Here is a 12,803-nt window from a genome sequence, read left to right on the forward strand (position 1 = left end):
ACTTTTTTCTCCCTGTCAATGCACATATGTATTTATATAGTGTGTCTCTCTCTGTAGATCTCTCTGGTCCTTGTTTGATTTTTGTATTGAATAACACCACTTCTAAAGTATTTTTTTTACTGTATTGCAATTATCTGAAGGAATCTTGGGCACAGGATCTCAGTAAAGTCAGAGAACGAATGACAAAGTTTATCGACGACACTATGAGAGAAACTGCTGAACCTTTCCTCTTTGTTGATGAGGTGAGATAATGGTGCTTTGTAGTAGTTCACACAGACTTCTTTCACAGAATTTTCACTGGGTGGTAGGACCTGTAGGACTTGCTGCATTGCTGGGTTTCTTGTACTCTCATAGGGTAAAAATGTTTAAACTCAGTCTCTTTGTATTGTAGTTCCTTGCTTACCTATTTGCAAAAGAAAACAGTATTTGGGATGAGAAATATGATTCAATAGATGTACAGGACATGAATAATCCTTTGTCCCACTACTGGATTTCCTCCTCTCATAACACGTAAGTTACCAAAAGTCCTGTTGTCTATCCCAGTTCAAACAAATGTGGGAATGTGAGAGAGACAGTCAATTATGCCAGAAATGTGCTGTGTGGATGTGTGAAACCTTCCTACAGTGTGGTCTAAATGTGGCAAATGGAGTTTCTGTGACTGTTTTTTCCCCTTCTCATAAGGTCTTACAGGTTTTGAGATAGAACTCAGCTGCCAGAAAACCCAAGTCCTGGTAAAAAATATAAAGTATTGAGTTGAAACTGTTCTGAAAGCCACCCCTGCTTTCAAAAATTTAAGTTCCTGAAGGGACTTCCTTTTTTTCCAAGCACCAACAGCCTAACTGAGCTCATGACAGAATTCATTAATTATACAAAGTATGTGATGATGAGTTTGAACTGTCTTTAAATGAAGGGGAATTGCTCATCTGGCACTGTAGTGGAAAAAAAGGTGTAAAGAGAGGGAGGAGAGATGAACAAATAAAATAATGCAGGGAATGCAATAAAGTGGGCATGGATATAGCATGCAGGTGTATTTTGAAGTATAAGGTGTGATATTACTCTAAATACCTCCCACATGCTCATGCATGAGCATGATGAGGTTTAGGTGGGTTTCAAAGCTCGTTATTTGCTCTCAAGGATGTCAGGGTTGGTTGCTATTTAGATTGAGCCTTTAACCTGCTATAATTTGGTCCATTTAAAAACCTGATAGCATCAGGTTCAGCAAAGTCTGGTTCTTCCATCAGAATTAGACAACCCAAACCAAACCAACAACAAAACTACAACAACAACAACAACAACAACAAAAAAAAAAATCAACATACATTGTCCATAACAGGAGGCAAAATGTCACCCAGTGAGTGAGTGAGAACTGCTTGAAATTGACTGCCTGTGTTTTTTTAACATTTCCTTTTGCTCCTTAGATACCTGACAGGAGACCAGCTTCGCAGTGAATCCTCCACAGAAGCTTACATCAGGTGTCTCAGGATGGGATGTCGATGTATTGAGTGTGAGTAAAGAGCTAGTGGAGTGGTTTGTAACATTTTGTCTGTACAAGTAGTTTCCTCTGTTTACCAAGAAAGGAAAAAGAACTGAAATCAAGAACTGTTTGCTTTCTGAATTTGAAGTTAGTCATATAAAAATCACTGATTCCTAAATTCTTTTTCTTATGTCTCACCAATGCCTCATTCACTTCCTCTGATTCTTGTTCCCAGGCAGTTTTAAGAGAGTCTTCCTAAATCTCCTCTCACTTTACACCAAAAATTCAATCCTGAATCTATATGACAGCTTAGGATTTAAGCTGAAGTACTTGTATAGCATAGATAGCTTATTTACCTTCATTGTAATACTGACAAGCCGAAGGCACAGAGATTTTTGTGATGTTGTGCCTTTTGTCATCCTGTTTAACTTGCTTGTAAATCAGTTAATGTCTTTGTTCTCCAGCAATTGTGTATCTGTCTTCAGCTCTGTGCTTGTGTTCTTTATTGAAAATTTTCACTTCAATTTCATGTTGTTTATTTGACTAATGCAAAATGTATCTCAAATTAGAGTTTCAGGGTTGAAATCAACAAAAGACAGAAGCTCTCAGCTTGTCACTTGTTGGAGTGTATTTATCCCTGGAAAATTACTGTAAAGTAGTAGATTGACACTATAGTTGCCTGAATCTCTTATTTACAGATTCCCACATAATAATGCTTTGGGAACATTTTGTAATGTATTTTATTTGTCTTGCTCTTACTTAAGTAAACTCAGTTTCCTCTGTGAGAGAATAAATTCATCTGATAGAATGTTTTATTAGAACATTAAGGTCTGTGAATCAGTATGTAGGACACTGAAGTTTTAGATGTATTCTTCTTACCAGAGTCATTTAAAGAGCTACCTTTTCTCTTACTTTTTCCACTGCTTGTGTTTCCTAGTGGATTGCTGGGATGGTCCTGATGGGAAACCCATCATTTACCATGGATGGACACGGACGACAAAGATCAAATTCGATGATGTAGTGCAGGCAATCAAAGACCATGCCTTTGTTACATCTGAGTAAGCTTTGTTTTCCTTCAGCCTGTTTTCATATGCTTAAACCCTTCTGAACTGAATTTCTCAGTAATCTAGAGCAAAAAGTAATCAGAGAATAATGCATTCCAGTAGCCTTCATTATTGCCACATGTGGGTCTTTAATAGATGCTGTTTTGAGGAAGAGTCTCAGTGCATAACCTTTTGTTGCTAAGGAAGATAGTGAGTACCCTAAAGTGGTTTCCAGCTCCTTCTTTGGGTCTTCTTTTATTAAAGTGAAACTTCAAGTGCTTAATAATATGTCTTAAATCTTACAAAAAATAGCAAAATGGTACAATTGACAAATAATATGTCTGTCACGTGGTGTTTCTGTTGTAGGGAAGGTCTTAGCTGAAAAGATACAGAGCTCATACCTGAACTGGTAACATTGGCTTAGATCTGCATCTCTACCCTTCTTTAACTTATGCTGAGATGTCCTTGACATGAAAAATATTACCCAGCAATTGGGAAAGAAATCAAGCTATCAGTGTCCTGTTTTTCCATGTTACCACTTGGTACCACTTGGACAGAGAGGCAGTATTTTCCCATCTGGATCAGTGTCTGCACAGGAACTTTGTGTTACTGACAACCATAATATGGGATGCATTATGGTTTCAGACTGTTCTCAGAGTACATGTGAAGGAAAACAGACATGATTTTGAGAAGAGGAGAAACAAATTCTCACCTAATGGTGCTTTAGCAGTGAAACTGTGCCCAAAGAGCTTGGAGGGAACCTTTGTACTTGCAGATATTCAAATCTTGGCTGGATAAAGTTCTGAACAACCTGATCTAACCTAGGAATTGGGCCTTCCCAAAGAAGGGGTTTGGATTAGATGGGCCTTCACAGGTCCCTTCTGCCCTTGGCAACTCCGTGATTGCACATCTGTTGTTATTTGTTGTGTTTGTATCTTCCTTTTGTCTTCCTTGTTTCCTTTAAATATTTTTCTCTCATCTGGGGGCTGAGGGAGGGTGTTGTCTTCCTTGCCTTGCCAGCTGTAGCAAAAAGAAATTATCTTCATTCACCTTGGTTTTGTCCACCAAAGATACCCAGTCATTCTGTCAATTGAAGAGCACTGCAGTGTGGAGCAGCAGCGACACATGGCCAAAGTGTTTAAGGAGGTGTTTGGGGATCAGCTTTTGATGAAGCCTGTTGAAGCCAGTGCAGATCAGCTCCCATCGCCAACCCAGCTGAAAGAAAAAATCATCATCAAGGTAGGCTTGCCTTGTGTGCTGGGAGATAAAACAGGAGAACAAGAGCAGGGGCCTGAAATACTGTTCCTGACTTCACAGATTAGTTTCAAGAAACCCCTTGCTTGAAGTGTTGACTGGTTACATTTGCCAGTAATGTACAGTGTTCTGTAAAACTCTGTATTAAAGTGCTTCCTCTTGGTTTCCTTTGCAGTAAGTGTTGGCAGTTCAAGTGCCAGATCAAACGTCAGCTCTTTTCTAAAGGTCTTTGACCTCCTGAAATGTCACTGCTAAATTTCAGCAAGGGTTCACTGCTGCAGATGTTCATCACAGACATTTTACACCATGTGGCCTGGTTAAAAATGATAGAAGTATGTTCTTGAATAGGAAGATAGATCAGTATTACTATTTTTTTTTTCAAAGACTGCCTTTTAAGTGAAACCCAAAGCTCTTGTGGGTGCACACTGAAGTGGTAAGGATTGCACGAATTGATGAGTATTTGCTAACTCAGTGTGATTTAAATATGCAGTTTAGTGAGCCACTTGTGAAACACAGAGGCACTGCTCTGAGAAGGCAGTCCCTGTTAGTGTGGGATGTTGTGGGCAGTGCAGGTGTTTTATGAGCTCTGCTGTGCAGCAACAACACAACCAAAAGACTTCTCAGATTGAAACTGTGATAAACTTTTCAAATGGCAAAATTTGGTGAAGAATCTCAAGGCTGCTTGTGATCTCTGTAGAAAAATAACAATTACTTTTGTCCATGCTTCTGTTTTCTTGCTCTTGTAACAGTAGTGCATCCCATGTATTAGACATCTGAATGGAAGAAATTAGGGTAGATAGGTATAAGAATATGCTCTTGAATGTAAGATTGGAAATAACAGAGCTCCCCTATAAGGTGGAAAGCTTCTGTGTTTAAGTTTTTGGGGATGTTTTTTGTTCTCTCCAGACTGTCTGTTGTTTCTGTGCAGAGCAGAGAGGGGACTTGCAATAGGCACATGATTAATAATAATGTGACATATCTGATTTAAAGGGAATTACAAACTATTATGAGTGTGCACAAGAGAACATCCATATCACTCTGTGCTGTCTAAAAGAGCATTGACGAGTCTTTAAATAGATCAGCACCTGCCAGTGAGTCACTTGTGTTGTTTGGCTTTTGTTTGGAAAATGTTGTCAGTAAACAGTCAGAGGCAACACCTACTTCACTGGCCTGTGAGATTTTTCGTACAGGCCTGTCAAACTGAAATCAGCCAAGAGTAGGCTGTGCAGAACTGAACATGGTTGAGGTCTGATATGAGATGATTAATCCCATCATTAACTGCAATTAAGTAATTTATATTGCCTGTAGCCCCTTGAGACGCTTTTGTGAAAACTCTAAAGAAAGTTGAACTTGACCCCTTTTTTCATAAGGGATTTCCCTTGTACTCATTTTTCTCGTAAAACGGTGAATTCCTCATTCATTTTAATTCCTTATCTTTTCCTTTTGTTTTTTGTTCCTTATGTTCTACTTTCTGCAAAAGGATTCTTGTTTATCCTTACTTCTTGGTATGTGTCACTTCATGTTTTCTGTTCTCCAAAGAATGGTGAGATCTTATCAAACTGCTTGTTTCTTCACTGCTTCAATGATACCTCTTCTAGTTTTTTTTAACCTTTATTAATGGGATCTAAATTTTAAAGAAGGAAGTTCCAGCCCTGTTGTTCCTTGTGGAACAGCTGCTGTTATGATAATGATAGAAGGTGGCTGTGCAATGGATACTTCCAGTAACTCTGAATGTGCTGAAAGAGTATGACCAATTTTATGTGTGATTATCTCTGAGTGTATGAATGTTGATTTTATTTTCTGGTTTTTAAGCACAAAAAACTGGGGCCAAAGGGAGACATTGATGTGAACTTGGAAGAAAAGAAAGAAGAAAAGAAGCAACAAGGAGAACTTTACATGTGGGATACAATAGAACAGGTATTATTTCTATGACATCTGCTACAGGTTGTTAATCAGTTCTGTAATACTGAAAATTTACATGAATTTCCTTAATCTTTTTGTAAGTAATATTGTCAATTGAACAGGTGTGGATGAGGGGAAGAAAGTTTTTTTTTTTTTTTTTATTGTTGCACCCTGTTTTGAGATTGTGGTGAGAGTGGTTAGGGAGTTTCCCTCTGTTAATGGTTTTAATATCTCCCAACTTCCAGAAATGGACTCGGCACTACTGCGCTATTGCTGATGAAAAGCTTTCATTCAGTGATGATATAGAACAGAGTGCTGATGAAGATTCATTCAAGGTGATGGCTGTGTTTTATTGTTTAAGCATATTCTTTTTATTATTTCAGATTATTTCAATGTCTACAGATGTCTGTTTTTTATGATGATGAAATTTTAGAGATTCTGAATTAGATAACAAGTGTGGGGATAAAAAAAACTATAAAAGGGTCTTTGCCAAGGTCAGCTCCAGTTGACCTTATTTTTAATAAAATAACTTTTTCCTTTGGTTAGTGAAGGGCTTCCAAAGAAGAGTACAAGGACAATGGATATAATTTCAGTACTTCTATGCTAATGCTGATGTGTGTACTAAGTCTTTTAAGTATTACTGCTCTTCTTAAACTAAGCAGAATGAACTAATGTGTATTGTGCTACTAGTGTGGTACTTGGCTGTTGTGGATGCAGGCTAATTATAAAGGTGATTGGCTGGAGAGCTCAGGCCTAGGAGGAAATGAAATCCTGAAGTAGTAGATTGTTATATACCACCCATAACAAGTACTTAGTTTCAAAGTGATAAAATTAGAAATATGCTGTAAAAAATTCTTACTCTCTGGTCTAGGATTTGAAACAAACTGAACTGCACTTAAAAGAGAAATGGTTCCATGGGAAAATGAAAGGAGGGAGAACAACTGCTGAGAAACTGCTCCAGGAATATTGTGCTGAAATGGGTGGCAAAGATGGGACATTCCTGGTTAGGGAAAGTGAAGCTTTCCCTGATGACTACACCTTGTCATTCTGGTATGGTCATTGTCATACAAATTTAATGGGGGATTTGTTTGTCTGGGTTTGGTGGGTTTTTTTTACTTCTGGTTGGAACATTACGAGGAATAGTGTCAGATAGATTTCTAACCTAGAGAGCTGTCAGACCAGATTTTGCGGAATAAGTTTATGCCAGATTTTAAACTACTGTCTGTTGAAAATTACTGTTTTTGGTCCTGTAACTTCCCTTGTCAGAATGTTTGTTACTTGTTACTTTGGCTATTTTATGAGATGACACAGATTTCTTGCCTCTTCACAAGCTCCCTGAGTAGTTGACCAGGAATGGGTGGGGAAATGCTTTGAAAAAAGAAAATCTCTTACAAACCCTGTATTTCCCTTATGCCTCTACTCCTCTCTACTGCTTCAGGAGGTCAGGCAGAGTCCAGCACTGCCGGATCCGTTCCACCAGTGATGGGGACACTGTGAAATACTACCTGACAGACAACCTCACCTTTGACAGCATCTACGATCTCATCCAACACTACAAGGAGGCCCACCTGCGATGTGCTGAGTTTGAGCTGCGCCTCAGTGATGCTGTGCCCAACCCCAGCCCTCATGAGACCAAAGAGTATGTATAGAAGCCAAGCACTGCTCTCACGTCAGTGTCCTTGCCTTGCTTTAGGTGGGATTTTTGCATAGAAAATTCCCTGGATTCAGGAGCACACTTCAGTGTTGCTTGTCTGTGGAAGTTTGAGGAATAGGCGTATGAAAGACGCTGACTTTGAGAACCTGGTACGACAAAGAGTGGTCACTGGGAAAGCAAATTTCCTAGCAGCAACTGGAAGATCACTGAGAACTGTAATGCTGTGGAAATGTGCCAGATCTTCCTTTGTCTGTGCAGTGTTTTACAACACCCAGTGGATTGGGTTGGATGTTCAGTAGTTGGCTGTGGTTTGGCAACTAAATGGTCATGGTTGGTGCCATCTGGAAGCTCTGTTACTGGGGCAGTAAGCCCAAACAGCTACATTTGCCTAACCCCACCCTCCACCTCACCCTGTCAGAGCTGGTTAGGCTGACTTCACCCCGTGTGATAGGAACTAAGCATGGTGTTTATTTCCAGCTGGTAATTGTCTGCCATAGATCCTGGGCAGAGCTTGCTCTTGTTTTTTTGGCAGAACATTGTTATCGCTGCCCTTTGTTCTGTTTTCTTTGCAGTGGACAAAAGTAAATCTTTGCATGTAAAATACTAATCAGTGACTTTAAAATTCTTTTTTTTTTGCCCCCCTGGGATCTGGGAGTCACTGACCACCCATAGATAACTTTGGAGGCTAGTGGCATGTGAAGGAGAATTTAAGGGTTAGACTTTCCTGCTTTTCTGCATAAGCTGGAGATACATTGCCACTATAAGTGGCCACAGCTTCACTGAAGGCACATTGGATCCAAGACAGGTCCATCCCTATGTTGAAAGATAAAATCAATCTCTGAATAAAAATACAAATCCCTTGTGTCTTTCTTTTGTCTGTGTTCAGGCTTTATCTTAAATCTACTCTGTCAAAATGGAATAAATACTGAAAACCAAATGGCAGACTAAAAGCAGGATGCAGTGCCTTTGTTTCAGGAACAAATGCAGATTTATGTTTTATGATTTCAGAAAGACAAGGTGTTCTGATATATTCTTGATGCTTTCATCCAAAATAAACTGCTGTCTTACAATGTTTTGTAATAAACTACTGTCATAGGTGCCAAGGTGGGGAAAATCTAATGCATAATTTTTCTTAGAATGTTTGAAACTCTGTTGTTAATAATGCTCTCTGTTATTCTCCAATAATGACATTTGACAAGCCTTGTAATGCTTTGCCCATTCTGGTTTTTCACTGTTGCAGTTGGTACTACAACAACTTGAGTCGGGGTGAGGCAGAAGACATGCTCATGCGAATTCCTCGGGATGGAGCCTTTCTCATTAGAAAGAGAGATGAACCTGATTCTTTTGCCATGACTTTCAGGTAAGAAAAGACAGACAGGATTACCTTGCCTAGCAGCCCAACAATATTCAGTTTTTTCTTTAAAAAAAAATGGTCTTTTTAGAGTCATGCTTTTCTTGCTTTCAAACTTTGTATAATCAGCGTGGTTGATTTGTGCAGTAGGTCCATGTATGAGAGTGTGTGCAAGAGTTAATTTGTGACTGGCCTGAACCAATATGCTTTTATAAAGATTGTTTGAGCACCAGCTGTCCCCTTCCTCCCATACAGAACTATGGGTGGCCCTTCTTTCATTCCCTGACACTCCTTGCTGAAGAGTGTTGTTTTGAAGTTTCCTTCAAAACTGCAGTGCAGGTGCAGGTTCATCAATGATTCTATGTCCTTATCCCCTAAAAATCGTGACTGGTCAAAAAACTGAAATGTTAAAGTGAAATTGTTGGTTCCTCTTGCCAGGGAAAATATTTTGAACAGTTTTGTGGTTCTTGTAAAAGCATAAATGAAATATATAGAATTGTGATGTTCTGCATCATGCCTTCAGATCAAACTGTGCTTCTCTGAAAATGCAGTTTAGCAAAATATAAGGTTGCTTACTTACGTGCCTTATTGTATATTGAAGTTGTCCAAAATTCCCCAGTCTCCTGTGTACTTCAGGGTGAAATTTTCTGCTGTTACCAAGGTGGACATTGAAGTAACTGGAGCTGCAGAATCTCAATAAAACCGTTTCACACCAGGGAAAACAAGGAGTACCAAAACTTCAGCAGCTTGAAAAGGGTGTAAAGGTCTTTTTGGATGGGATGGTTGTCAATGGATTGTTTTACTGCATTTATCAATGCAAACACAAACCTTGTGTTCAAGCTCAAGAGATAATTAAAACTGATTTCCATAACTGTCAAAATAATTACAATAACCATAATAATTGAATAAAAGAGGCTTTGCTGGAGAGAGAAGTCATTTTACTTGATGAAGGTGCACAAAGCAGCTGTGGTGCAGTTCAGAGCCCTGGTGCCACCTTTCCCAGCTGTGCCCTTGTTCCGCAGAGCGGAGGGGAAGGTGAAGCACTTCCGAATCCAGCAGGAGGGGCGGCACTTCGTGCTGGGAACCTCGGCCTACTTTGAGAGCTTGGTGGAGCTGGTGACCTACTACGAGAAGCACCCGCTGTACAGGAAGATGAAGCTGCGCTACCCCGTGACGGAGGAGCTGCTGAAGCGCTACAGCACGGTACTGGCACCGCCTGGGATGGACTGGGCTGGGCTCTGGCTCTGGTACAGGATCTCCAGGGGAGGTTAAGCAGGTCACTTCCTATGAAATCGAGATGGTGATACTGACTTCTCCCACAAAGGTGTGAAGAATAGCTTCATCTTTGATTAAAAGCCAACTCTTGCCCTCCTCATGATTTGATTAGAGAAGTGGCACTGTGTACTGGGGGTCGTTGCACTACTCAAATGGGTTTTTGATAATAGCCTTGCCTGCTCTTGGCCCTGTCTCCTATTGCTGAAGTGGGCATTGATCTTAAAATGATCATGCAGATGCCAATTGCTAAGTGCTTCAGAAAAAATGAAATATTCTGCTGTGCCTCTCACTCTGGACGTTTCAGGAACGGTGTCCCACTGCCTTCTGTGGTAAAAGGTACCTCTGAAAGCTCACTCTGAGATAAGCATGAGGAAATCTCCCCAGGAGACTTTTCTCTAGCCACTGACTAAACAAGGAGCCTGGGTAATTAACTGAGGATAAAGGGCTATTTTCAGGATGGATGTGTTTCATTTGGAGGGAGCTTTGCTTTGGAAAGCCTGAGGTGCTGTCTTCACTTTTCAAGTATATGTGTTTTAGAAGCTGTAGGAAACTACATCTGGCAGGTCTGCGGAAATCAAAACCTGGGGATTTTGTTTTTTCTGGGGAGACTAAAAGAGGCTGAAAATACTTTAGACCTCAGGATTTTTTATAATGTTGCCTACAGCAAAAGTTCTGTATCTTAGGAGTGGGTTCAAATGGAATCACAAGGAGAGGATAAAATGAAAAATATGACTCTGTATATTGTTGTAGAGTTATCTAATTGTGAAACCAATACTGGTACTAAAGTACTGTAACACAGAAATCATAACTGCAGGTATTTCTTTTCTGGTTGCACATAGAAGAGTACTCACAATCAAAAAACCTTTTGACTGATTAAGAGATACCTTTATGAGGTATTGCTGTTTCATTGGGTTTTACTGTTAATTAAACTGAGTCATAGACAGATTAAATAGCACATTTTCAGTTATTTTCAACTGTAGAAGTGGGCAAAACAGAGGTGTCTGGCTTCCCTTTTCTTCTCTCGGCCTATGTGCTTTCAAAAAGGTGGTTTCAGAAATAAATGTTCTACAAACATGATGTACATTTATAAATTTTTGATTCCTGAAATGTGATTATTTCTTCTTCCTTGTTTTTAGGAAAAAGATATTAATTCCCTCTATGAAGTCAGGATGTATGTGGAGCCCAGTGAAATCACCCCCACAGTGGTATGCTTTAAGACAGATGTTCACACTTACTGTAGACTTCTGAAAATTATACTTGTTGGTTTCCTGTTGGCAGTAATGAAAAGAATTGAAAGCATCAGGCTGCTTGGTTTAGTTGGGACTGGACAACAGAAATTTAAAGGGTGTGACCTTTCTCTAGCTTCTTGTTAAAATTTGTACCTGCACATTTTATTGTGTGCAAATCCTGTAATGATTCATTCAGATTGGGAATTTGGGCTCTTTCTGCTCTTGGGTCTGTGGAGGTGATTTGGTTTGTGGGCCCCCAAATTAAATACCTGTGAGAGGGTTCAATTTGAGAAGGCCACATCTTCATGGAAAGAAGGTTGAAACATGAAAATTTCTCTGTATGGGTGTCTGTGCACTCTTGTTCCATTAGCAAACATCTTCTGCATGTACAAGTAAGTGCAGAGTTTATTCATGTGCTTTCTATAAAAATTTGGTGCCTTTGGTCTATTAATGAATCATTAGAGTTTTTATCCTTTATATACTGTTTCAAAAACAAGTGTCCCAGCAAACATTCCTTACCTGTAATTCTTCCTAGTGCCTGCCTACTTGTAAGTTCTCATGAAAATCACCTGCTTGTGAATTTTATGACTAATTCTTTTTAGTCTTTTTTTGACAGTGAATTTGCATTGCTGCTGAACCATTTGGGTATTAGTAAATTCAAGATAAAGGTTTAGCTCATCCTGCTGAAACTACATATCTTCCTAAAGGAAATGTGGCCAGCAGGATTGCTGATGTGGTTTTGAAGTGGAGGCACATAAGCCTGAAAACTTCAACATGTTATAAAAATAGAGGATTTATATTTCACTTTGGGTTTTAAAAAATATTTTGGTTTTATGCTTCCTACAGCAATTATATTGCAGCACCCAAGAAAGATTTTTTTTTTCTTTTTCTTGAAGAGTACCAAAGTAGCATCACTTACTTCCACCAATAGATGTCACTCGGGAACTTCAATATTTTGTTTTCTAAGCTTCATAACAACAACAAAAAAATCCAATGTGCCCTATTTTTTTTTGTTTTAAGATTGCATTATTGATTATTTTATGACCTGTCCCCCCAGATGACCCCTTTGCTCTGTTTCTCTTAAAGCCTCAGAGAACAGTGAAAGCCTTGTATGACTACAGAGCCAAAAGGAGTGATGAATTGAGCTTCTCTCGAGGAGCTTTAATTCATAATGTCACAAAGGAAACTGGAGGCTGGTAAGGACAAAGATTCCTCTTGGGAGGACTTCTGGTGACTTATTAGATGGAGGAAAAAATAAGCTTTGAGTAATAGTTTTTAAAAACTGCCTGCTGTCTGATTGCTGCTTATTAACTGTGTCCTTAGGAATCTTTATGCCAGCATATTAAAAAAAAAAACCCAAACACAAAATCCCCTCATCTTCAATTCTCCTTTCACACCTTTTTCATTTTTCTATCCCACAGTAATAACCTTAGCCTGCAGAACCTCCACAGCCTGGTATATCCCATATTTTTCCCTTAATACATCCCTCCTTCCTGAGCATTTGTGTGTTCTGGGAAGTCATTGCAATCATTGCTCTTCTTCTGTCCTTGCTCTACTAAGCATTGCTCAGGAATCAAACTCACCCTTTTTAGTGTTCTGTACAGTCTCCTTTCATAACAGG

General features: G+C 39.3%; 1 protein-coding gene across 1 annotated transcript in view; it reads left to right on the forward strand.

Annotated features, from left to right (window-relative positions):
* Positions 1–12,803, forward strand: part of PLCG2 (phospholipase C gamma 2) — a 56,078-nt gene that overhangs the window by 26,706 nt on the left and 16,569 nt on the right. The window contains exons 10-22 of the mRNA XM_053952620.1: positions 141–242; positions 392–510; positions 1,419–1,504; positions 2,412–2,532; positions 3,588–3,756; positions 5,584–5,688; positions 5,919–6,008; positions 6,545–6,723; positions 7,112–7,312; positions 8,568–8,687; positions 9,701–9,881; positions 11,090–11,158; positions 12,269–12,378. Coding sequence (XP_053808595.1) covers positions 141–242; positions 392–510; positions 1,419–1,504; positions 2,412–2,532; positions 3,588–3,756; positions 5,584–5,688; positions 5,919–6,008; positions 6,545–6,723; positions 7,112–7,312; positions 8,568–8,687; positions 9,701–9,881; positions 11,090–11,158; positions 12,269–12,378 — 1,652 coding nt within the window. The remainder of the gene's footprint in view (positions 1–140; positions 243–391; positions 511–1,418; positions 1,505–2,411; positions 2,533–3,587; positions 3,757–5,583; positions 5,689–5,918; positions 6,009–6,544; positions 6,724–7,111; positions 7,313–8,567; positions 8,688–9,700; positions 9,882–11,089; positions 11,159–12,268; positions 12,379–12,803) is intronic.

Source organism: Vidua chalybeata, chromosome 11 (genome assembly GCF_026979565.1).
Source record: "Vidua chalybeata isolate OUT-0048 chromosome 11, bVidCha1 merged haplotype, whole genome shotgun sequence".
Classification (NCBI taxonomy): Eukaryota; Metazoa; Chordata; class Aves; order Passeriformes; family Viduidae; genus Vidua; species Vidua chalybeata.